Source organism: Barbus barbus (assembly GCF_936440315.1).
Source record: "Barbus barbus genome assembly, chromosome: 21".
NCBI lineage: Eukaryota > Metazoa > Chordata > Actinopteri > Cypriniformes > Cyprinidae > Barbus > Barbus barbus.
The window spans coordinates 7345386-7369522 of record NC_136749.1 but is presented as its reverse complement, the minus strand read 5'-3'; the positions used below and the strand labels follow the sequence as shown (position 1 = coordinate 7369522).

At 37.1% G+C, this 24137-nt stretch overlaps 1 protein-coding gene across 1 annotated transcript; it reads right to left on the bottom strand.

Moving 5' to 3' along the window:
- On the bottom strand, nucleotides 1–21053 carry LOC306887878 (protein MAL2-like; the record flags this gene model as incomplete). Its single annotated transcript, XM_079445882.1, has 4 exons — nucleotides 1–252; nucleotides 9761–9931; nucleotides 20330–20500; nucleotides 20940–21053. 4 exons carry the CDS (start codon nucleotides 21051–21053, stop codon nucleotides 181–183), a joined length of 528 nt encoding a protein of 175 aa, XP_079302008.1. The 3' UTR covers nucleotides 1–180.
- Between the last annotated feature and the right edge of the window lie 3084 nt (nucleotides 21054–24137).

The following is a 24137-nucleotide window of genomic DNA, read 5'->3' as shown; positions in this document are numbered from 1 at the left end:
AAAATACAAATTCAATTTATTTAATTTGAAAAAATAATTAAAATTAATCTTTATTTAATGTGAATAAAGTCCATAGATACATTTTGGTAAACCATTATCACCCTGTGTAATGTCCATAACAGTACAGTTTACATTTGATATTGTGTTATGAATCGGTTACACATGCTTCATTTTTGTGTGCTATTTTCTCCATCTCCTGAAGCCCATGAACATGCTACAGCCATAACACAAAGTCACTATAAATGAAAATATCTGTGGAGAAAGAAAACAACACTATTATAATAACACTTTTTTTTTATTAATAACAATATTGTTTACATACTGTGTGTGCAAGATAATTTTTTTTTAAACTTTATTTATTTACTTATTTATAATTTCTCCAATCATGGCTCACATAAAAACTCAAATTTTGTTTCTGCTTTACTGTTAATGGTAAAGGTAGGGTAGTATGGAAATACTGAACTGTTCCCAATCAGTCAATCAATAAAAATATACAGAAAAACAGTAATACTGCGAAATATTATTTCGATTTCTACTATTGGTTTTCCATTTTATTATACTTTAAAATATAATTTATTTCAGTGACGCAAAGCTGCAATTTCATCAAACATTACTCCAGTCTTCAGTGTTAACATGACCCTTTAGAAATAATTCTCATATGCTAATTTATTATCAATGTTGGAAACAGTTGTGCTGCCTAATATATTTTGGGACCTGTGATACTTTTTCAGGATTCTTTGATAAATAGAAAGTTAAAAAGAACAGCATTTATTTAAAATAAAGAAGAAAGTGTAACATTTTCGAATGAATGAATGAACGAATGAATGAATGAAGCTGCACAACTGTTTCCAACACTGATAAAAAAAAATATAGCTGCAAGTGGGAATCATCGGGGTCCAAGCACGGCGCAGTAGGCAATTTATGTTGAAAACATCAAAATAGAACAGGTTAAATATACAAATCCAACTGATGTCAAGAACTTGGAATGGCATAGAATTTATGTAAATTGAATTGGCTTAACTTTTTATTTTCACCCAGTTATCACTGGAAGAAATTGCTATCCAAACTGAATTTAAAATATGCCCGCTGGGAATCGCCTCATGTAGAGGATAGGCTAAAGTTATTTTACAATGGCCAGGTCACTTTTCAAATGTAATACGAGTAGGCCTATTTAAATGTCTAAATGCCTTTAAATGCCAAAATAATACTATGGAAGTATTATTTTGTGTACCATATCTCAATAGACAAATAATATTGTCTATTTTAACAATATTATAATATTTTAACTGGAACGCAATGTGTATGCAGTCATGTCTGACAACTTGACAAATGTATTCAGAAATCACATAAATCATTATAAATAGATATGAATATTTTACATTTTAAAATCACAGATATTATCTAAGATCACAGATTACTTTGGAAACTTATTGAAGTGACATACTGCCAAGTATGGTGACCCATACTCGGAATTCGTGCTCTGCATTTAACCCATCCAACGTGCACACACACAGCAGTGAACACACACACACAGTGAACACACACCCAGAGCTGTGGGCAGCCATTTATGCTGCGGCGCCCGGGGAGCAGTTGAGGGTTCGGTGCCTTGCTCAAGGGCACCTCAGTCATGGTATTGAGGGTGGAGAGAGCACTGGACATTCGCTCCCCCCCCACCTACAATCCCAGCCGGCCCGAGACTCGAACCCGCAACCTTTGGATTACGAGTCCGACTCTCTAACCATTAGGCCGACTCTCTAACCATTAGGCAACTTATTAAACTTAGATTGTTTTAGCCTTTATTAAACATTATGAAACTACATTAAATGTTATGCAAAGTTAATCAGTTGAACCATTTACACATTTTAAACCTGTTCTAAAATAATTTGTTGTCTTGTGCCTCCCTCTTTTGGACAATATTATTACTTCATCTCTCAATTGAAGTCTCAATAGATTTCTTATCCTGTGGTTCCCTCTAGTGGACAACGTTAGTACAACATCATTGACACACTAATTTTTTGAGATAGGAATTTTGGGTTTTCATGAGCTGTATGCCAAAATCATCAATATTAAAACAATAAAAGGCTTGAACTACTTCAGTTGTGTTGTAATGAATCTAAAATATATGAAAGTCTAATGTTTATCAGTACATTGCAGAAAATAATGAACTTTATCACATATGCTAATTTTTTTAAAAGGACCTGTAGTTTGGGCAAATTACTTTAATTATCTAAATTATTTTTACTAAATTCTTAATTTTATAATTGGGACCATCCTGGCAAATTTGGTATTTCTACAACTTACAGTTTTGGCTGGCCAGACACTTTTAGGGCAGAATAATAATAATAATAATAATAGCTGCAAGCAGCAATTAAGGGGCCAAGCAGAACCGAGGCAAATGAGGAGCTAAGCATGGCATGAAGCATCAGACCAACTGCAACAATGAGTAATTAACACCATTTTAGGATGACTGTACTTGAAAATCATAAATACTGTACAACCACTAGTAATAAGATTTAATGGGTCATCACTTTTGACCAATAGGTGGCGCTGTTATCAAATCGATGTGGCGTGTTCTGTGTGAGGTGAAAATGGTACACACAAAGTGTCAGTATGTCAAAGCTTTGCAGACATACATCCTCAGAGTCATTTTAGCATTATGCCTTAAGTTTGTTGCTGTGCTATACAATAACAGTTTTATCTATCAACACGAAATTCATAACTTTTTGTCAGCATTGTCTGAAGATGATCTGACTCAAGTTTGGTGAAAATCAGATAAATAATCTAGGAGGATTTAGAAAAATAGGTTTTAAACATAAATCAAAATGGCAGCCATTACGTTAATCTGCGATGGCAATATCTATTTTTTTCTGCATGACTCCAGGAATATTTTGAGACCATTTGTATTACTTATTTGTTATTAGCATTTTATGGAAATCTCATTATTAATGGTTAATGGCTTAATATGAATGGTTTATCACTTTTGTCCAATAGGTGGCGCTGTTACCAAACTGATGTGGCGTGTTCAGTGGGAGGTGACAATGGCACATACAAAGTTTGGTGTCAGTATGTCAAAGCTTTGCAGAGATACAGTCTCAAATGCAGTTTTGAATCCTAGAAATTCATTGATGCGTTATTCGGTTTGGTCTATCAAACGGTTTGTCTATCAAAAAGCTTTTGATATATTTTGGTCGGTACGTTCTGAAGATGATCCCAGTCAAATTTGGTGAAATTCAGACAACCGGTCTAGGAGGAGTTCGAAAAAGTAGGTTTTCAAAATAAATCAAAATGGCAGGCAGAAAGTTCAGCTGAATATGGCAACAAAAAATGGTATCTGTGTTCTCGGCATGACCCAAAGAATATTTTGAGACCAGTTTAATTACAATAATCTAATATACTCAAAAGTTATTAGCATTTTTGCAAATTTCATTACAACTGTTGAGCACAAGGTGGCGCTGCCCTGAAACTTTTTGAGTACCATCAGAGCATGATGCCAAAGAAACATACTAAGTTTCATAATGATACATTAATTTGTTTGTAAAATATAGCATTGGATAACAAAATTCAAAATGGCCGATGTCCAAAATGGCTGACATAAGGGAAAATTGGTTATCATTCGACTTGGCATGCTATACTGAATCTAAACCAAGTTAGATTTTTGGCCAAACCATTCAGAAGTTATAAGCGAAAATAGTAACTTTTCATATATTTTGACCACTAGGTGCCACTGTAACAAAACCTTGCAGGTAGCCTGGATAGATATAGCCTCAAGTCTGATTTGGTGAGCTTTTTGTCGAATCTGAATCCGTCGAGAAAGGATGGGGAATCTTTTGATAACTTTTTGCCAGTATGGTCTGAAGATGATCTGAGCCAATTTTGGTGAAAATCAGACAAACCATCCAGGACGGGTTCGAAAAGAAAAAGTTTTTTCGAACTATTAAAATTAGTGAAAAATTTACCTTAAGAATTTTACATTTTGGTGTTCATTTGACTCGGCATGAGACAAGGAATCAGAGCGAAAAAAGACACTTTGAACACCATCTGAACCTTACGGTTCAAAAGTTATTAGCATAAACATAAGTGCAACTTGGAACAGTTGGTGGCGCTAGAGGATTGAGTTAGAGACTCCAAATTTGCAATAGTGACAGTTCAGACTGTTCTCTATCAGTGTGCCAAATTTCGTAACTTTCCTGCAAGCAGTTCTATGGGCTGCCATAGAATCTAGAGTGGAAGAAGAAGAAAGGGAAGAAGAATAAAAATGGCAATGGATACAATGGGTTCCTTCACACCTTTGGTGCTTGGCCCCTAATAACTCTGTATGAAAACAATAGGGTTCTGGCAACTTTGGTGCTTAGACTCCTAAAAATCAGCTTAGTGTGATTTCTTTCAATACATAAACTATAAAATACTTGTTTTGTCCTACCCTGCTTAATATGCAGAGATAGCTATGAGTAGCTTCAGAAAGTTGCACAAATTGTGTTCGCAAAGATAGCAACAGTAGCTCAACTGATGCCATGAGCTTTTTCTGCTTATAAAAGTGTTCCTGCAGTTCAGCATGCATGCTAGAAAAATGTATAAGTTGATGGGACTGTGAGCAGGGGTGTAAAATATTTGAGTAATTTGACTTCATTACTGTACTTGAGTATTATTTTGGGGTATTTGTACTTTATTCAAATATAATGTAAAGTGACTACTTGTACTTTTACTTTATTACATTTCTGAAGAATAAACTACTTTTTACTCCTTACAATCTTATTTCAACTTGAAAAGTACTTGTTACATTTTTGCAATTTAATTTTATCTTACAAACATTAAATATGGTACATGGAAGCTGCACGCCAATAAAGTTTGTTTTCATGCATCAAGCACATCCATTTCAGCTTTGGTTATAAATGTCATCAGGTAAATTTCTGGCTTTAAAATTTCTTTGCCATCAAATGTGAGGAAGCATAAGGTGACTAAGTTTATTCATTATTTATGTCCATTTTGATACAGCCATTAGCTGTCTGTGTACTATATTGGCTGAATGCACAAAACTGAGTGCAAATAAAATCAGTGATACAATTAAAATACAATTCATGTTTTAGTGGCCATGATTACTTTTTAAATTAAATGTTCCAAATCTCTGTTAAATTAAATGTAAATCATGTTTAGTGATGTTCTTACCTGGGAATCGATAATTTGAACTATAATGATATATTGTGCAACAATTAGGACTGTCAATTAGTTATTATTTAATCTAAATAATTACATGATTTGCTCATTAATTAATCTAATTAGTCATAAATAATTATAAATCATTACTAAATGCTCCAAATAAACAATTAAAAGAGAAATTATTGCTACAGACAGGGGCGTTGAGTAGACAACACAAAAAAGGTGGCATTTTCAAAAAGTTAATATTGTTTGTTTTAATTGATGTCACTCATCATTAATTCAAAACAGGCTCTTATATTCTGTCTGGAATATATTTCTAGCCTCTGCATCTGGCTCGTTAGAGGGGTACTCCACCCAAAAATTACAATTCTCCCATCATTTACTCATTACTTCAGATGAACACAAAGATTTTTAGTGCATATAATTCCAAAAAGGTGAACACAACAGTAAAGTAAAAAAAATATATATAATAATCATTGTTTTTTTCATACACATGCTTATTGTTCCACTTAAGAAGGCATCAGCACGGGTTATATGGGTTACTGTCGTCTTCTCTTTGTGTACGTTTTGAAGCATAATCTTTGGACATGCCATACACTTGCATTTATATGCAGAAAGATGTATTATTTATGTATACACATGGGATGGCATTAAGGTGTAAAGGATGGATTTTTTTATGTTCCACTGTACTGCATTTTAATTGTTGTTGCTGCATTAAATACACTGACCAAAATTATAAACGGAATACTTTTATTATAAACGGAATACTTTTGTTTTGCCCCCATTTTTCAGGAGCTGAACTCAAAGATCTACGACTTTGCCACTTTTTTACAGACAAAACTGATCAAAAAACCTATATTAAACACTTCTCTTTTAGAAAACTACAGACCTGTCTCTCTCCTTCCATTCGTAGGGAAAACACTCAAATGAGTTGTCTTCAACCAGCTCTCACGGTTTCTTTCACAGTACACCAAACTGGATGCTAAACAGTCAGGTTTCAGGAGTGGCCATTCAACAGGGACTGCACTACTACTTTCTTGTCCAGGCCCTTGTCGTTTCTAGACTGGACTACTGCAATGCTCTTCTGGCTGGTCTGCCATCAAACACAATCAAACCTCTACAAATGATTCAGAATGCAGCGGCACGACTGATATTCAACGTGCCCAAAAGAGCCCATGTTACACCTCTCTTCATCTCCTTGCACTGGCTACCAGTGGCAGCTGGTAGTTCAAGTTCAAGACACTGAAGCTTGCATACAGAACTACCACAGGCTCAGCACCCTCCTACTTCCACTCACTATTACGAACCTACATCCCCTCCAGAAGTCTGAGATCTGCTAGTGAGCGACGCCTTGTGGTACCATCACAGAGAGGCTCAAAATCACTCTCCAGAACATTCTCGTTCACCATTCCTGGCTGGTGGAATAATCTTCCCACCCCTATCCGGAATGCTGGATCCCTGTCAATCTTCAAGCAACAACCGAAAACTCATCTCTTTCGGCAGTACTTGACTTCATCCTAAACTCAAAAAAAAACCTCACTTTCCCTCTGTCTTTCTCTCCCTCCCTTACTAGCTTGTACTTATTTGAGCAATGACTGAAACTTGGTGTTACGAGCACTTCCTCTGTCTGATTGCCTCTTCAAGGTGAATCGCTTTTTGTATTCCCCAATTGTAAGTCGCTTTGGATAAAAGCCAAATGACTAAATGTAAATGTAAGACTTTTTCTATGTACACAAAAGGCCTATTTCTCTCAAATATTGTTCACAAATCTGTCTAAATCTGTGTTAGTGAGCACTTCTCCTTTGCCAAGATAATCCATTCACCTCTACAGGTGTGGCATAACAAAATGCTGATTAGACAGCCTGATTATTGCACAGGTGTGCCTTAGGCTGGCCACAATAAAAGGCCACTCTAAAATGTGCAGTTTTATCACAGACCACAATGCCACAGATGGGACAAGTTTTGAGGGAGCGTGCAATTGGCAAGCTGACTGCAGGAATGTCCACCAGAGCTGTTGCCCGTGAATTGAATGTTCGTTTCTCTACCATAAGTCATCTCCAAAGTCGTTTCAGAGAATTTGGCAGTACATCCAACCGGCCTCACAACCGCAGACCACGTGTAACCACACCAGCCCAGGACCTCCACATCCAGCATATTCACCTCCAAGATCGTCTGAGACCAGCTGCTGCAACAATCGGTTTGCATAAAAAATTTCTGCACAAACTGTCAGAAACCATCTCAGGGAAGCTCATCTGCATGCTTGTCGTCCTCATCGGGGTCTCGACCTGATTGCAGTTCATCGTCATAACCGACTTAAGTGGGCAAATGCTCACATTCAATGGCATCTGGCACTTTTTGGAGACGTGTTCTCTTCACGGTTGAATCCCAGTTTTCACTGTACAGGGCAGATGGCAGACAGCGTGTATGGCGTTGTGTGGGTGAGCGGTTTGCTGATGTCAACGTTGTGGATCGAGTGGCCCATGGTGGCGGTGGGATTATGGTATGGGCAGGCGTATGTTATAGACAATGAACACAGGGGCATTTTATTGATGGCATTTTGAATGCACAGAGATACTGTGACGAGATCCTGAGGCCCATTGTTGAGCCATTCATCCACGACCATCACCTCATGTTGCAGCATGACAATGCACAGCCCCATGTTGCAAGGATCTGTACACAATTCCTGGAAGCTGAAAACATCCCAGTTCTTGCATGGCCAGCATACTCTCCGGATATGTCACCCATTGAGCATGTTTGGGATGCTCTGGATCGGCGTATACGACAGCGTGTTCCAGTTCCTATCAATATCCAGCAACTTCGCACAGCCATTGAAGAGGAGTGGACAACCTGATCAACTCTATGCGAAGGATATGTGTTGCACTGCGTGAGGCAAATGGTGGTCACACCGGATACTGACTGGTTTGTAGACCCCCCCAATATAGTAAAACTGCACATTTGTGGCCAGCCTAAGGCACACTTGTGCAATAATCAAGATGCTGTCTAATCAGCATCTTGATATGCCACACCTGTGAGGTGGATGGATTATCTCGTTAAAGGAGAAGTGCTCACTAACACAGATTTAGACAGATTTGTGTACAATATTTGAGAGAAATAGGCCTTTTGTGTACATAGAAAAAGTCGTAGATCTTTGAGTTCAGCTCATGAAACAAAAGTGTTGCGTTAAGTTTTGTTCAGCATAGATGTGTTTTCCATTGTTAATGTGCCATTCCGTTTTGTCTTCTCCCTTTAATCAAACTTTTGTATTTCTGACAAAAAAAAGCTATTTATTTTTAAGCAAATTTACTTTGTATTGAGAATATTGTTCAATATGATGAAACAAGAATATCCTTTCTTTTAATGTTTTTTTTCTTCCTTTTTCAGGGTCACTTTTTAAACTTTTTTTTACTTTTACTCAAGTGTGTTTTTGGCCAGATATTTGTACTTTTAATTGAGTAAAATTTTCACAGAGTATCTGTACTTTAACTTGAGTATAATTTTGAGTACTTTTTATACCCCTGACTGAGAGTCACAAAGTCATTCAACTTGTGCACTGGACTTTTAATATATTGCACAAGTCCTATGGACCACTTTAATGATACATTTTATGGTGCTTTGGTGTTTTATTTATTTTCACATTTTGGGAGCTAGACGGACCAATCATTATGAACAACTGTTGTTGTACAGACCAGCACAGTGGTTTGGAATGACATGAGGGTAAGACAATTGACTATTCTTCAGTCTTCATGATAAAATATTCTGAAATAATTACATATTCTTATCAGAGTGGAAAATATAGACTATGATTGTGTTCTGGATGTTCAGCTGCATATTTGAAATTATTTGCATTATTTTATGTTACGGAAGTTCTAAGCGGCCATGCATTATTATAATTTTTCTGTCTTGTTTTCTCGTGATCACAACATAACGAAAGTTGTTTTGTGGTTATCTGGACATAACGAAAGTTGTTGATCTCAACGTAAAAACCGTTTTCTCACGACGTAATTGTAGCTATCGTGAGAAAATCAGGGTCACTATATTGTCTTCGACGATAAAGTTGCAGACCCGACAGCCTCCTTCTCAAGTGTCGAACACTTGTGTAAGTCGTCAATCACTGACAGACACAGAGCTAAAATGGCCGAGTATGAATATGCATGAAAAGTATTCTATCATGGATCAATGTAGTCGGTCACACACACACAACACCTTCAATATTTGGGATGGTACTTATACCATATTTTTATTTTTATTATTTCAGTTTGAGTGAGTCCCTGATCAAAGTAAAAGCGAATACGATCATCCATGATGCTGCGATGATGCTGCTTCTATAGCATTTTGTCATGCCGAGTACACAGAGAAAATTAAATCGTGATAACGACAAAAAAACTTTCGTTATGTCGAGATCACGAGAAAACAAGACAGAAAAATTATAATAATGCATGGCTGCTTAGAACTTCCGTAATATGTCCTTTGTTTTTTTTAGTTTTTTTTTTTTTACTAATTGTGTGTTCAGTGTGTTCTTTGTATATAACAAAATATCCAATTGTTGAATCTGAAAATTACAATCAATGAAAATCAAGGGAAAAGAAAGGTAGTGTTAACAACTCACCGCAGCAGCGACATTAATGTTATATTCTCTGTAGTCCAGAAATGTTATTATATTGCCACGGGGTCTGCGTATGCAGGTGCTGTTTGCATATGTACCCGCAGATGAAACTGTAGCTTCCAGCAAAAATGCACCAAAATAAAACAGCAAAGCGATGAAATGGTAGAACATGTCCTGTAAACAATGGGAGACAATTTGAGTTTATGATGTGTACAGATCAATGGATCAAAGGCTAGATTTCAGATAATCCTGTCAGATTATATTTCTAAATAAATAAATTCATTCACTCAATTTTCAGAAGGACTGTGTCAACATCTCCAAGACGCTTAAAGAAACCTATACTGAAAATCTATACCTGAACAAATATGTGCAAGTGAACCAAGGACAAAACCTGTTTTAAATGCAAAATGGTCACACCAAATATTTATTTATTGTTCTATTTCTTCATGTCATTCCTGACAGACTCAATGATAGTGAGACGAGATCTCTGTGTGGAGCATACTGGCTGTTGTCAGATTACTTATGCATACAAAAATCTCACTGGATTATTACAATTTATGAGAAAAGGCATTTTTGGAAATGTAAAGTGTTATTTCTTACTGAACCGTTGCAGATAAATAAGGCTTTAAAAAGGCTATTTTTTTTTTATTTATTTTTTTTGCCCAGTACCGTATATGTTTGTGTGTTGACCCTTTTAAATTGTTTAGTAAACTGTTTATCCAGTATTGAAAATTGGCACAGTGCTTATTCTATAACACCAAATCTTGCTGTTAGAGTGATCTGAGCCAAGGGCCTAATTCTTTTCTTTGTTTTTTTGAGCTTGAAAATATTAAAGTAACATAAGAGTGTGAAAATACCCCCACTAAAAGCCTGTTTACATTGCAGGAACTAGGGACTTTGGGCGAGGTACTCGGTGTGTTTTCACTGCAGGAACCAGGATCTGAATAAAGTTCCCCTCAGAAATTATTATTATTATTTTTTAAATATTATTGTTATTGTGTCATGAAATGTAGTTTTAAAAATATTTCAGGTGAATATTTGGTTAAAACTGATATCTGCTGTCTATTTAAAAAGACAGCGCCTATTTGAAAATGTGCTTCGCTGATTTTGGAGACGTGAGGTCCACACGATCACCGGGCGCTCAGTGCTCATGTATCACGCTGAGAGGACCATAACCTTGGCTAGTCCTTCTGACATTTTCCGCTGGCTCTGTGTCTCTTTAGTGGTTAAACATGAGATATAAGTGTTCATCTTTCAAAAAATAACTGATAACCACTTATGCCAGTACTTTTTGAATTGTGCCTTTATATACAAAAAGTTTGAATATAGTGAAAGTTTTTTTTTTTTTTTTTTACTTATTTCAAAAAGTGAAACTTTCATATTATACATTCATTACATGTAAAGTAAAACATTTCAAAAGCTTGTTTATTTTTATTTTGATGATTAGAGCTTACACATAAAAGTCAAAAATCCAGTATCTCAAAATATTATTTCCTAAGATCAATCAAAAAAAAGGAAAACATGAATTCATGCATAGATTAATGTGTGAACATTCTACATTCCTTTAATAATTCAAGTAATCTTACATGCACAAAATAATGCTTTTTTGAATCATGTACCATAAGCATAGCTTTATCCACAATGGAGAGTAAAGACCTTGTTTTTTGTGAACAAAGAAAACATCATGATCATGCGTAATAAATCATAAATCATGATGATGTACTCACCTTAGTTAATGTCTTAAGGTGTTGTTCATCCATGAAGTCATAAATGAAAGATTTTGAACTCATGTTAGTTCCTGATAATTCATGAGATATTAATGCATGAAGTAATGCATGATTCACATATACATTTCTGCATTAATTCATGGTAATTCATGTACTCTTACCATAGAGTGTTACCAAGTATGTTTATCTAAAGTATGTTACTATGTACTATTGAGCCTTCAGCTCATCTGTATTGTTGGATAGACTGTTTCTCATCTTTCTCTTGATATATCAATAATCATAGATTCCATATGGGGTTCAGGTCAGGCATGTTGGCTGGCCAATCAAGCACAGTAATATCATGGTCAGCAAACCACTTGGAAGTGGTTTTGGCACTGTGAGCAGGTGCTAGAGTCCTGCTGGAAAAGGAAATCAGCAGATGGAAGCATAAAGTGCTCAAAAATTGCCTGGTAGATGGCTGCACTGACTTTGGACTTTATAAAACACAATGGACCAACACCAGCAGACGTCACGGCACCCCAAATCATTACTTTTCCTGAAGATGTCTGAGCGTGGTGACTCTTCATGCACTGACTCCTGCTTCAATCCACTGCTTGTGAAGCTCTCCCAAGTGTTTGAATCAGCTTTGCCTTACATTATTCTCAAGCTTGCAAACATCCCTGTTGCTTGTGCACCTTTTCCTACAAGTTTCTTTCTTCCAGTCAACTTTGCATTTAATATGCTTTGATGTAGCACACTGTGAACAGCAACCCCTTTCATTAATGACCTTCTGTGACTTACCCTCTTTGTGGAGGGTGTCAAACTCAACCAATCAGCAAGTCCCGTCCCCCCAAGTTCCGGACCTTTGAATAACTTCCTCGTGAGCAGGGACTTTCTGAGGGGCAAAATTTTACCCGGTCCTTTATTTAGATCCTGGTTCCTGCAGTGGAAACACACCGAGTAATGGCCCAAAGTCTCTAGTTCCTTGGGAAAGTTCCTGCGGTGGAAACAGGGCTAATGATTGTCTTCTGGACCATTGCCAAATCAGCAGTCTTCCCCATTATTGTGGTTTCAAAAAACAAAAGATACCCGGAATTTATACTGTAGGGATGGTCATTTAATGTACTCAAATGTAAGTATTCTAATATTTTGAGGTACTGGATTTTTGACTTTCATGAGCTGTAAGCTCTAATCATCAAAATAAAAATAAAAAACTTTTGAAATGTTTTACTTTACATGTAATGAATCTAGAATATATGAAAGTTTCACTTTTTGAAATGTTACAAAATCAAAAACTTTTTCACGATATTAATTTTTTTGAGATGCACCTCAAAAGGTATGTATGTATATACATACATACATACATACGTACATATATACATACACACACACACACACACACATACATGTATACTGTATGGGTGCCTCTAAAAAAAAAATTAGAATATCGTGAAAGTTTTTTTTTTTTTTTTTTTTTTTTTTTTGTAACATATTTCAAAAAATTAAAAATGTGCTTTACTGATTTCAGAGATGTGAGATTTACGCGATCACCGGGCACTCAGTACTCATTTATCCCGCTGAGAAGACCATAACCTTGGCTAGTCCTTCTGACATTTTCTGCTGGCTCTGATGATATATATATATACACACACATACAGAACAGGTACAATTCAGAAAGTACTGGCATAACTGGTTATCAGTTATTTTTTGAAAGATGAACATTTATATCTCATGTTTAACCACTACAGAGACATCAGAGCCAGCAGAAAATGTCAGAAGGACTAGCCAAGGTTATGGTCGAGCCGTTAGAAATCCCAGAAGACGCTGTGGGTGGCCGGTGTACGGAAGCCTGTAAGCTTTAAAGTCGCTCTCACAAATACTTAACGGCTCTTCAAGTTGAAAGTAAACATTTATCGTTTTGTTTTGGTTAATTTTAATAAAGTTATAAGACCCGGAGAAAGTCTGCATTTTTATTGGCATATTAAAATGAATCTTAACAGTAAAACATATAACGCTCTAAAATAAAACAATACAATTATATGAAAGTAATATCTATAATAGTATGAAATGTTTTAATAAGTTATGACATTTTGTAATATTGATTGTTCATTGGCCGTTTCTTATGCTGAGACTATGCGGTCAGTTAAGCAAGAACGCAGTACATCTCAGTTCTCATAAGTGTGCTGTGTTCTCGCGTCCTTCCGATTTCGTTCTTCCAAGGAAGCTTGGCAAGACCGGTCTCCACGAGAACGCAAGTCCGTTCTTTGCGTTCTTGGAATTCTGAACGCTAGTTGGTGCTCCAGTATAATCGGTCCGCCGAAACTCATCCAGTGAGAAACGTTCCGCGGTGCAAAAATAAGTGCGATTAAAATGCGTTAAAAAAAATTAACGCGTTATTTTTGTGTAATTAATTAATCTAAATTAACGCGTTAAAGTCCCGGCCCTAATATATATATATATACATACATACATACATACATACATACATACATACATACATACATACATACATGTATGTATGTGCTGGTCATAAAATTAGAATATCATGAAAAAGTTGATTTATTTCCGTAATATCAAAAAGTGAAACTTGTATATTAGATTCATTCATTACACACAGACTGATATATTTCAAATGTTTATGATTATAACTGACAACTAATGAAAGTCCCAAATTCAGTATCTCAGAAAATTAGAATATTGTGAAAATGTTCAATATTGAAGACCCCTGGTGCCACACTCTAATCAGCCAATTAACTCAAAACACCTGCAAAAGCCTTTAAATGGTCTCTCAGTCTAGTTTTGTAAGCTACACAATCATGGGGAAGACTGCTGACTTGACAGTTGTCCAAAAGACGACCATTGACACCTTGCACAAGGAGGGCAAGACACAAAAGGTCATCGCTAAAGAGGCTGGCTGTTCACAGAGCTCTGTGTCCAAGCATATTAATAGAGGGGCGAAGGGAAGGACAAGATGTGGTAGAAAAAAGTGTACAAGCAATAAGGATAACCGCACCCTGGAGAGGATTGTGAAAAAAAAAAAAAACATCCAAAAATGTGGGGGAGATTCACAAAGAGTGGACTGCAGCTGAAGTCAGTGCTTCAAGAACCACCACGCACAGACGTATGCAAGACATGGGTTTCAGCTGTCGCATTCCTTGTGTCAAGCCACTCTTGAACAAGAGACAGCGTCAGAAGCGTCTTGACTGGACTGCTGCTGAGTGGTCCAAAGTTATGCTCTCTGATGAAAGTAAATTTTGCATTTCCTTTGGAAATCAAGGTCCCAGAGTCTGGAGGAAGAGAGGAGAGGCACATAATCCACGTTGCTTGAGGTCCAGTGTAAAGTTTCCACAATCATTGATGGTTTGGGGTGCCATGTCATCTGCTGGTGTTGGTCCATTGTGTTTTCTGAGGTCCAAGGTCAATGCAGCCGCCTACCAGGAAGTTTTAGAGCACTTCATGCTTCCTGCTGCTGACCAAATTTATGGAGATGCAGATTTCATTTTCCAACAGGACTTGGCACCTGCACACACTGCCAAAGCTACCAGTGCCTGGTTTAAGGACCATGGTAAGGTCCTTTAAGGACCACCTTAAGGACCTTGACTGGCCAGCAAACTCGCCTGACCTTAACCCCATAGAAAACCTATGGGGTATTATGAAGAGGAAGATGCAATACGCCAGACCCAACAATTCAGAAGAGCTGAAGGCCACTATCAGAGCAACATGGGCTCTCATAACACCTGACCAGTGCCACAGACTGATCGACTCCATGCCACGCCGCATTGCTGCAGTAATCCAGGCCACAGGAGCCCCAACTAAATATTGAGTGCTGTACATGCTCATACTTTTCATGTTCATACTCAGTTGGCCAACATTTCTAAAAATATTTTTTTTTGCATTGGTCTTAATTGATATTCTAATTTTCTGAGATACTGAATTTGGGGTTTTCATTAGTTGTCAGTTATAATCATCAAAATTAAAGGAAATAAACATTTGAAATATATCAGTCTGTGTGTAATGAATGAATCTAATATACAAGTTTCACTTTTTGAATGGTATTACTGAAATAAATCAACTTTTTCATGATATTCTAATTTTATGACCAGCACCTGTGTGTGTGTGTATATATATGCATGTACTGTATGTATGTATATGTGTGTCAGTGGTGGCCAACATTATTAGAACACTAGTATTTTCACCAGCTAAAAATGGTTTTAAGTCAGTTATTTTTTATTATTTTATTTATCTTTTGCTTTAGTGTCTCAGTAGGAAATATCAGTATACATTACCAAACATAAATTTTGCCATTAATTGTAATATACAGCCAGTTCTCCACACAGATATCTGATCTCATCATCATCCAGTCTCTCTGGAATTACATGAAGAAACAGAAACTGAGACTAAATCCAGAAAAACTGTGGCAACGTCTCCAAGATGCTTCCAACCTGCAAAGCTACAGTACTGTTAAAAGATTTAGGCATTTGTGTAAAAAATTATATAAAATGAGGACGCTGTCAAAAATAATGTCATATTTTCTTTATCAATTAACTTCTGTTAATTAAATTAAATCAACATTTGGTGTGACCATCCTGCTTGTGACAGCAAGCAGCTTTTGCCCTTGGTGCACTTGCGCATAGTTTTCAGGTAGCGTTGCTGGTAGGTTTCTTGAAGCATCTTGGAGATGTTGCCACAGTCTCAGTTTGTTCCGTTTCTTCATGTTATTCCAGGCAGACTGGATGATGATGAGATCAGATTTCTGTGTGGAGCACTGGCTGTTGTCAGGCTCCTTGTATAAACAAAAATCTTTAAAAATCTGGATTATTACAATTAATGGCAAAATGAATGTTTGGAAATGTAAACTGATATTTCCTACTGACACAGCAAAAGATAGAAATAACTGACTTAAAACCATTTTTTTAGATGGTGAAAATACTAGTGTTCTAATAATTTAGGCTAATAATGTTAAACACTAACATTGCAATTCATGTAATTGTCAGGGTTCTGTCACTTCGGTCTAGTTTATTCATGGTTTTGTGACGCTCCTATGTGTGTGTTTTGTTCGGCACGCGGTTCGGTTTCGGCTGCGTGCTTTCTCGTTTTGTTTTGGTCCGTGTTGCACGCAGCTGGTGTTTTTTCACTGGCTGCGTGCTTTCATGTTTGTTTTTTTGTGAACACGTTCATGTTCATGTCCTGTTTTGCAACATGTTCGTGTCCTGTTTTGCACATGGCTAGTGATTTGTTTTGCTGGCCATGTGCTTGTGTTTTTGTTTTGGTTGAGCACATGGCTGGTCTTGTTTAGTTCTATGTGCCATGTGCTCTCGTCAATTGTCTTGACCCTACCCACCTTGTTTCCTGATTATTGGTTAATTTGCCCCACCTGGGGCCTGTTTCAATAAGGAGGTTCAACCAACTCTGAGTTAAAACTTGAACTCTGAGTTGACTTACCCTGAGATGGGAAACTCTGAGTTTTCGGTTACAGAACAGCTGAAATGAGTTAGTTCAATCAACTCTGAGTTGACTGACTCTGAGTTAAGCACGTGCACCACGACTATGAAAAGTCATGATCAGCGGAGCGCCGAAATTACGATTCACCATGGCAACAGCTCCCGCCAAAAAGACGTCAGCGCGCGTACCTCCGTCAATGCGTAACATTAATTCTTAATAACTGTCTATAACTTAATAACTGTTATAATATCTGAGGTGAAAACTGTAAATTATTGAACTAATATTCATTTTAATGGCCACGAAAAAAAGAAAAAAAAGAAAAAGACAGAAAAAGAAACAAGAACGTGGCAGCAGCTAAAAATGAAGTATAAAAACACAATTGAATCAAGGTAAAGCTTTAAACATGAAAGGTTCATGGGTGTGGGCTAAATGACTTTACAGACATTTGACATTAAATATCATTCAGTGTCTATTTCAATGCGCTGCAGCTTTTTCCACATAGTCTAGCACTCTTTTCACATAATTAAATATTCTCTAATCCAACCTGTTACATTTCTTAATTAGAGTAATAAAATTAACTACTGACAAGAAGGCCAGCACCACTGACAGATGAAGAGGAGATGGTCAAGTATTGGAAGATTTCTAAAATCCAAAAGTAAAAATAATAACTTTTGCTTTTGTATTAGGAAATAAAGATGACCAAAAAATTGTAATAATTTGCTTATTTAACAGCTGTAGTGGTGGTTATGGCTCGTACTACCCCTCCATCTGGCATCCTTCCATTTCATACAGTAATCATGCTTGTCATCAATGCATCCAACCACACTGGAAATCCTGAAGGAAATTCTGATTATTTCAGGTTACTTCCACAGGTCACAGAAAGATGTTATCAAGTGAACATCATTTATCAGATTAGCCTCATTTAAACCCATTGCTACACCATTGACCTACAGTCCTGTGATACTCCTCTTTGACGGATTTGTGCCCAGGAAAAAATTCCCAGAAAGAGCGTGAGAGCGATGCACACTTTACTTAAAATCTGCATATCTTATAATGTGCTCTGCATCTCTGATGTTTAAAAGAAAACTACCATTTGAAATGGTACCGCTCAAATAAATATGCACATGAATACGGTGTAAAAAAAAATATAATAACATAAATAATAGGCTATAAGGTATTTAGTCTTGTTTCCATGAAGGAAAAGAAAATTAAAATATTATTTTATTTTCCAAATTATCTGGCAATGGGGTAAGAAATTAAAATTAGCCTATTCTTGTTTCCGTTTGCATTAAGATTATTTTTCTTACACTCTGTAGAATAATTTTATATTTTAACAAGACTAAATATCTAAAAAAATTATTTTCATGTATAGAAAATGCATCTTAACTTAAATTTTAAATGTTTGTACTTGAAATAAGACAAAAATACTCAGTAAGAAAAGCAATTTTGCGGCGTGAATGAATGAATGAGGTATTAAAACATCGCTTACACTTTAAAAAGGGGGAGGAGACTGAAAGAAACTCTGGGTTTCCCGAAGAAAACCTGCTCCCGACCAGGTTAGGTTCACAGAGTAAGTTGCCATGGTAACTGACTCTGAGTATAAGTTACCTCTCTTTCAGAAACGGGCTTGACTTACTCTGCTTTCTCAGGTTTAACATACCTCCCATTCTGAAACCGAAAACCCAGAGTTTCCCTCATTTCAGGGTTAACATACTCAGTTTTCACTTAACCTCCTTTCTGAAACGGGCCCCTGTTACCTCATTACCCTCATTTGCTCCCTTTATAATATCCTTGTGTTTTCAGTCATGGGCCAGTTCGTCGTCGTGTGCTGATCCTGCCTTGCTTTGTCGTGCCCTGGGGTGTATTCCAGAAAGCACGGTTAATTTACCTTCAGCTAAACCCTGAACTTTGGGTTGATTAACCCCAAACCTTGCTTACTCGAGGTATGTGGTTCCAAAAACGCGTCTGGGAGTAAGTTCATTAAACTCTGAGTACGTTCCTGGTTAAGGCTCAAGACAATCTCAACAGAGCGACGAATCGACGAGTCACTATGGAAACGGACGCTAAGAAAAAGCGCACCATGCTGTTTCTTTCTTCTACTTTACATGCTTAGTGCATATCGCCACCTAATTGATGGTTGTGTAATCATTTTTTCCCGTTTAATCTTCAATCCTTGAGAATATGACTTATATTTTTTAGTTTGATGCTAATTATATATTAAGTCATATCAGATATGTATTTTTATTATAGAAATACATTATAGAAAATGCCAATCCATGTGTGAGATGTGAGATGATAATATAAAATGTAATAAGTATATATAATATAATAAATTAAACATTACCTTGTCATAGTGTTTTATAATTTATACAGATAACTGTTATATATGCCAATAAAATAACCATATTAGAATAATATATTACCTTATTTATTACTTATATTAGCGCTATATATATATATATATATATATATATATATATATATATATATATATATATATACACACACAAGGCTATATTATATAATCTAATATTATATAATGTTATGCGCTATCTGTCAGGCCCACTGAAGGCTGGTCAGTGTGTCACGCGTGCACTGATAGCACTGAAGTGAACTAACCCTAAACATAACCTGCTCCAGAGCAGGTTATCTTCAGAGAGCAAGTTACTATGGTTACTTACATACCCTAAAGTAACCACCGATTTTGGAACCGAAAGCAGAGTTTATCCGCTCGCTTATCCTCAAACTTAGCCGGGTATGTCACATAACCTGCTTTCTGGAATACACCCCTGTCCCGCCTTGCCAAGCCTGCCAGCTGTCCTGGTTTTCCCCTACGGGGTAGTTTTGGTTGGTTTTGTTTATTTTTATTATTAATAAAAGCCCATTCTCTGCAGTACTGAGTCCTCGCCTCATCCTCTCTCCCCACAACCCTGACAGTAATGGATTTAAAATGGATTTTCATATTTTCTTGATCTTGAACAAAATCAGGATCTATAAAAAACACTATGTACATAAATGCAATTAGAAAAAGAAAAAAAGAAACAATACAGACATAGTAAAAGGTATAGTTTTGAATATGGTTGAAAGTGACCTTCATATTACAAAAATAAATACCTGTTAATTTTAATAATAATGAACTCCTGGTATAATGATCTTGAACAAATGCAAATCTTTCAATCTATCTAACAATTGAACTTTAAGAACTGTATTGCAAGCACTGGTATTTCTTGTTTTAGAACTGTATTGCAAGCACTGGTATTTCTTGTTTTACCAACCCTGTGACCTTGAACCAGGTGCTTAACCCTAAACTGTACTTGGATGACTGTCCTGGCTATTAGTGTCCAATAATATACACTAAAGTGTCCACTTGAATGTGTTAAAATTAATCTTAGCACTGTGCATTTGTAAAGTCATACACACTCACCATGAAATTCCAGTCAGTGTTAATCTTGTCAGCCAGGCCCAGCAGAAACAGGGCAAGGTATAAAGATGAACAGATGAACATGGTTACTGACACAAACATCACCCATCCCTGCAACAATGGCACAGACACATTCGTCGACGCTACTAATATCCACACCAACCCTCCAAACACCTGATTGAAAAGAAGTATATATATATGAAGCCACTACATTTTATATAGCATATTAGAAAATAAGTAATACTCAATTCACACTTACTAGATATTTTCAGCATTATCATGGGATAAAGTCATTGTTTATTTACTTGGCCTAATGCAACCTACAACCCACTAAAAACACCATAGTTTGCTAACAGGTAAGACAGGCTTTCTGAATTCAAAGACCTCAAAATTTGTTATGATTTGTGCGTACGGGCATAATAAACATAATATTACTATATTCTTTCAGAGTATCAAGTATGAATCATATACCTATAGCCTTATTATTATTATGACTTGCACATGAAACCAAGGTGTATGCTTTACTGCCATAATCCAACAAAGGATACATCTTTGTGAATTATAGAAGTTTAATCCAGTAAGCCTAGGAAAAGTTATAAACAATAACACTTACAATTTCCAAACAAATTAGGGCCCCTGAATATGTCCTCAATATTGCCATTCCAAGCGGTAGAGAAATAGTCGGTGCTGGAAAGGAGGTAGTGGCCGGGTTCGGTGTTTCCGCCATCCTCATTCAGCTTGACAAATACAGGTTGAACAAAGAACTAATGCATGTGAGAATCCTGCTGGAGTCATGTATCAGGAACAGGTCTGACAAGTGTGTGGCCACTCCCATCTTATGTCATTTTCCACTCCCACAATTGTGCCAAACAACTGTCTGAGGGCATGCACTCTCATTTACTCTGAATTTGACAGCCTTTATTATTTAAAATGTGTCACTGTTTTAAGTTTAGTTTTCCTTTGTCCACAATACGATTTATTTTATTTTATTCTGTTTGGCAATGCACAAAAATAACTGAACAGTTTAATAACTTTGGTTAATAATTAACACACATGCTTAGGTTCAACATATCTAAGTAAACATTATTTTACACCCCCCAAATTGATAATAAATAAAATCTCAAAGAAGAAACAACTCTTTGATTTGATTCTAGGTACTGAATGAAGTCCATTTACTATGTAACACATGAAGTAAAAGTAAACTGAAAGGGGTAAGAGGCTTTCTGAAAAGGTGATTGTCAACAATGAACCAAATTTACCATCCATAAATGGAAGATGAAGTGCACATGCCTTTTCATTAATTATTACCTAGTTTTGTGGAAAAGACCACTGCTTTAGTGACTTCTTGTACAATACTGAAGGATATACTGAACACTGCCATCCATTAGGTTGTACCATTTATCATAACTACTTATTATAAAAAGTGCTTTGACTTCACATGACAAAGCCATGATTAACAGATAGCAAGCATGCAAGTCTAAATGTTATCTGCTGGAAAAATAAGTCATATCTATACATAGGCTATACAGAAATGTACTGCAATCAGAAAATAATTATTCAGCAGTTGCAGTACCTCATTGTAATCTGATTTGTTTGTTTGTTTGTTTGTTTGTTTGTTGCAGGTAGTAGTGTTGTCAGAAAAAGCATGGGAAGATATAAAATAATAAATTACAGTGAAAAGTTCCCTCACCATTATTTAAAGCATGTTTAATTGATTTAAAATAGTGGTGGATAATTCATAAAATGGTGGATAAATCATAAAATCAAAAACATTAAAACTTTTGCTTTACAAAAATTCTAAATGCAGTAAAGTTATATGACATTTTCTCGTATATCAGCTTAGCCTATTAAGATTATTTAAAAATAAAAAAACTTTTTCTCTGTGGCCATTAAACCATCACAAGACTGAAATTGCTGAAGTACTTTTGTTTTTGACAAACTCACATATGTAGTACTGTGTGGCTCCACAATCTACCTGGCTCCAAGCTCCAGTACTACGAAGCTGCACACAGTCACCTTTACCACTGTGTGGGCTCTGCAGAGACCAGACTGTGGTATTTACTGTGACTCTTGATACCTCCGTGCCTCTGTCACCAGCAGGTAAAACATGTTCTCGGTTTCCCTGATACCTAGAACCACTTTAATAAAATTGACAAAACATAGTACTGGTTAATGTCTTGTAAACATTTGTCTGTGTCTTGTCAACACTTGCCTGTGTTTTCAATGGAAATAATTGTATGCAGTACAATGTACTGCAATACATGCAGTATGGAATGGGGCTATTCTCATCTAGTATTGATTTTGTAGTTTTAATTTTGAATGGGAGCAAAAGATACCCATACAAATCATACAGCGGCTGCAAAACAAATGTGTAACCCACCTAAAGTGCATAAAAGTCATTACATTTGATGACAAAATGATTAAATCAAGTGGATTGTTAACAGTAAAGATGGAGGAATCCATGCCCGCCGGATCGCCGATGACCCCAGCCCGCCGTTCGCGGGAGATCACGCCGCCGTTCACGGCTCACCTAGCCCGCTGTTTCGCGGGGAAGGCCAACCCGCCGTCCGAGGTCACTCGGCCCGACACCGGTTGGGGCTGCCTCCAGCCCACCGGTCCCTGCCGTTGGGATGGTCAGCCAGCCGGCGTATTGACCAGTGACCGAGGTCTTTTTAACTTGTGTCTAGCCCCGGAGGGCTCCTGATACCCCCAACGTCCCCAGGGACATTTTTGGGGGGGGGTAGTAGGGTTCCGGCTGTAGGGGCCGGGCCGAGAGGGGTCCGAGGCCAAGGCTGTGTAGACATTCTGCCTTGGCCTTCTTCTGTGCTCCCTGCACCGCCATGGTCTCCTGAGCCCCTGGCTCCACCATGGCCTCCTGGGCTCTCCTGGGTCTCCGCTGGTCTCGTCCAGCTCTCCTGGGTCTCGTCCAGCTCCGCTGTGTCTCCGCTGGTCTCGTCCAGCTCTCCGGTGTCTCCACTGGTCTCGTCCAGCTCTCCGTCTGTCTGTTCCGCTCTGGAGGTCCCTGTCCTGTGTTCCGGTCCGTGTCTGTCCTGAGAGGCTTCCAGAGCGCCCACCCAGTAATGTAAGGGAACTGTTGTGTGTGTGTCATGTGTTCCTGCCTCTTGTGCCCATATTTAGTTTGTTTCCTGTTCTCGTTTCATGTCATTAGTAGTTTATCCTTGTCCAGCCGTGTCTGTTAATTTACCTGTGTATTTATAGTCCTGTCTGTGTTGTGCCATTTCGTCTGGTCTACTCGTTACTCCCCGGTGTTCCTGTCTGTGTCTTGCCCTGCCTGATGTCCAGTAAAGTATGTTATTTGAGTTACATCCTCGTTTCCTGTGTCCTCCCTGCTGTGTGCATCGTGACACTTACTATAAAAGTCAATTTTTTTGCTAATCATGAAAATGACGTTTATCACAATGGACAATATTAAAGCAATATCAGGGTCAAACAAGCAAATTTGATTAACTAAACACGCAAGTCTCACCTTTCTTAAGAAACTTGACAGCATTTTTCAGTTTGCTTATATTGATGTCCATCTGTCCGACAATCTTTCTGTACCTCCCACAGTCACAGGTAGTACCTGTTACACATATTTTGCAGGATTTAGGCTATGATAGATCATCAATAATAATAAAAAACATAAAAACAATCTAATGCTTACTGCATTCTGACAAAACAGAAAACGCACATATGCTTTGGCATTTACCAGGTTTTCCTTTTAATCCTGGGAGACCATTAATTCCTTCTTGTCCCTTGTCACCTGATTTCAGTAACAGTTACAATATAAACAACATATTGTAAAACATAG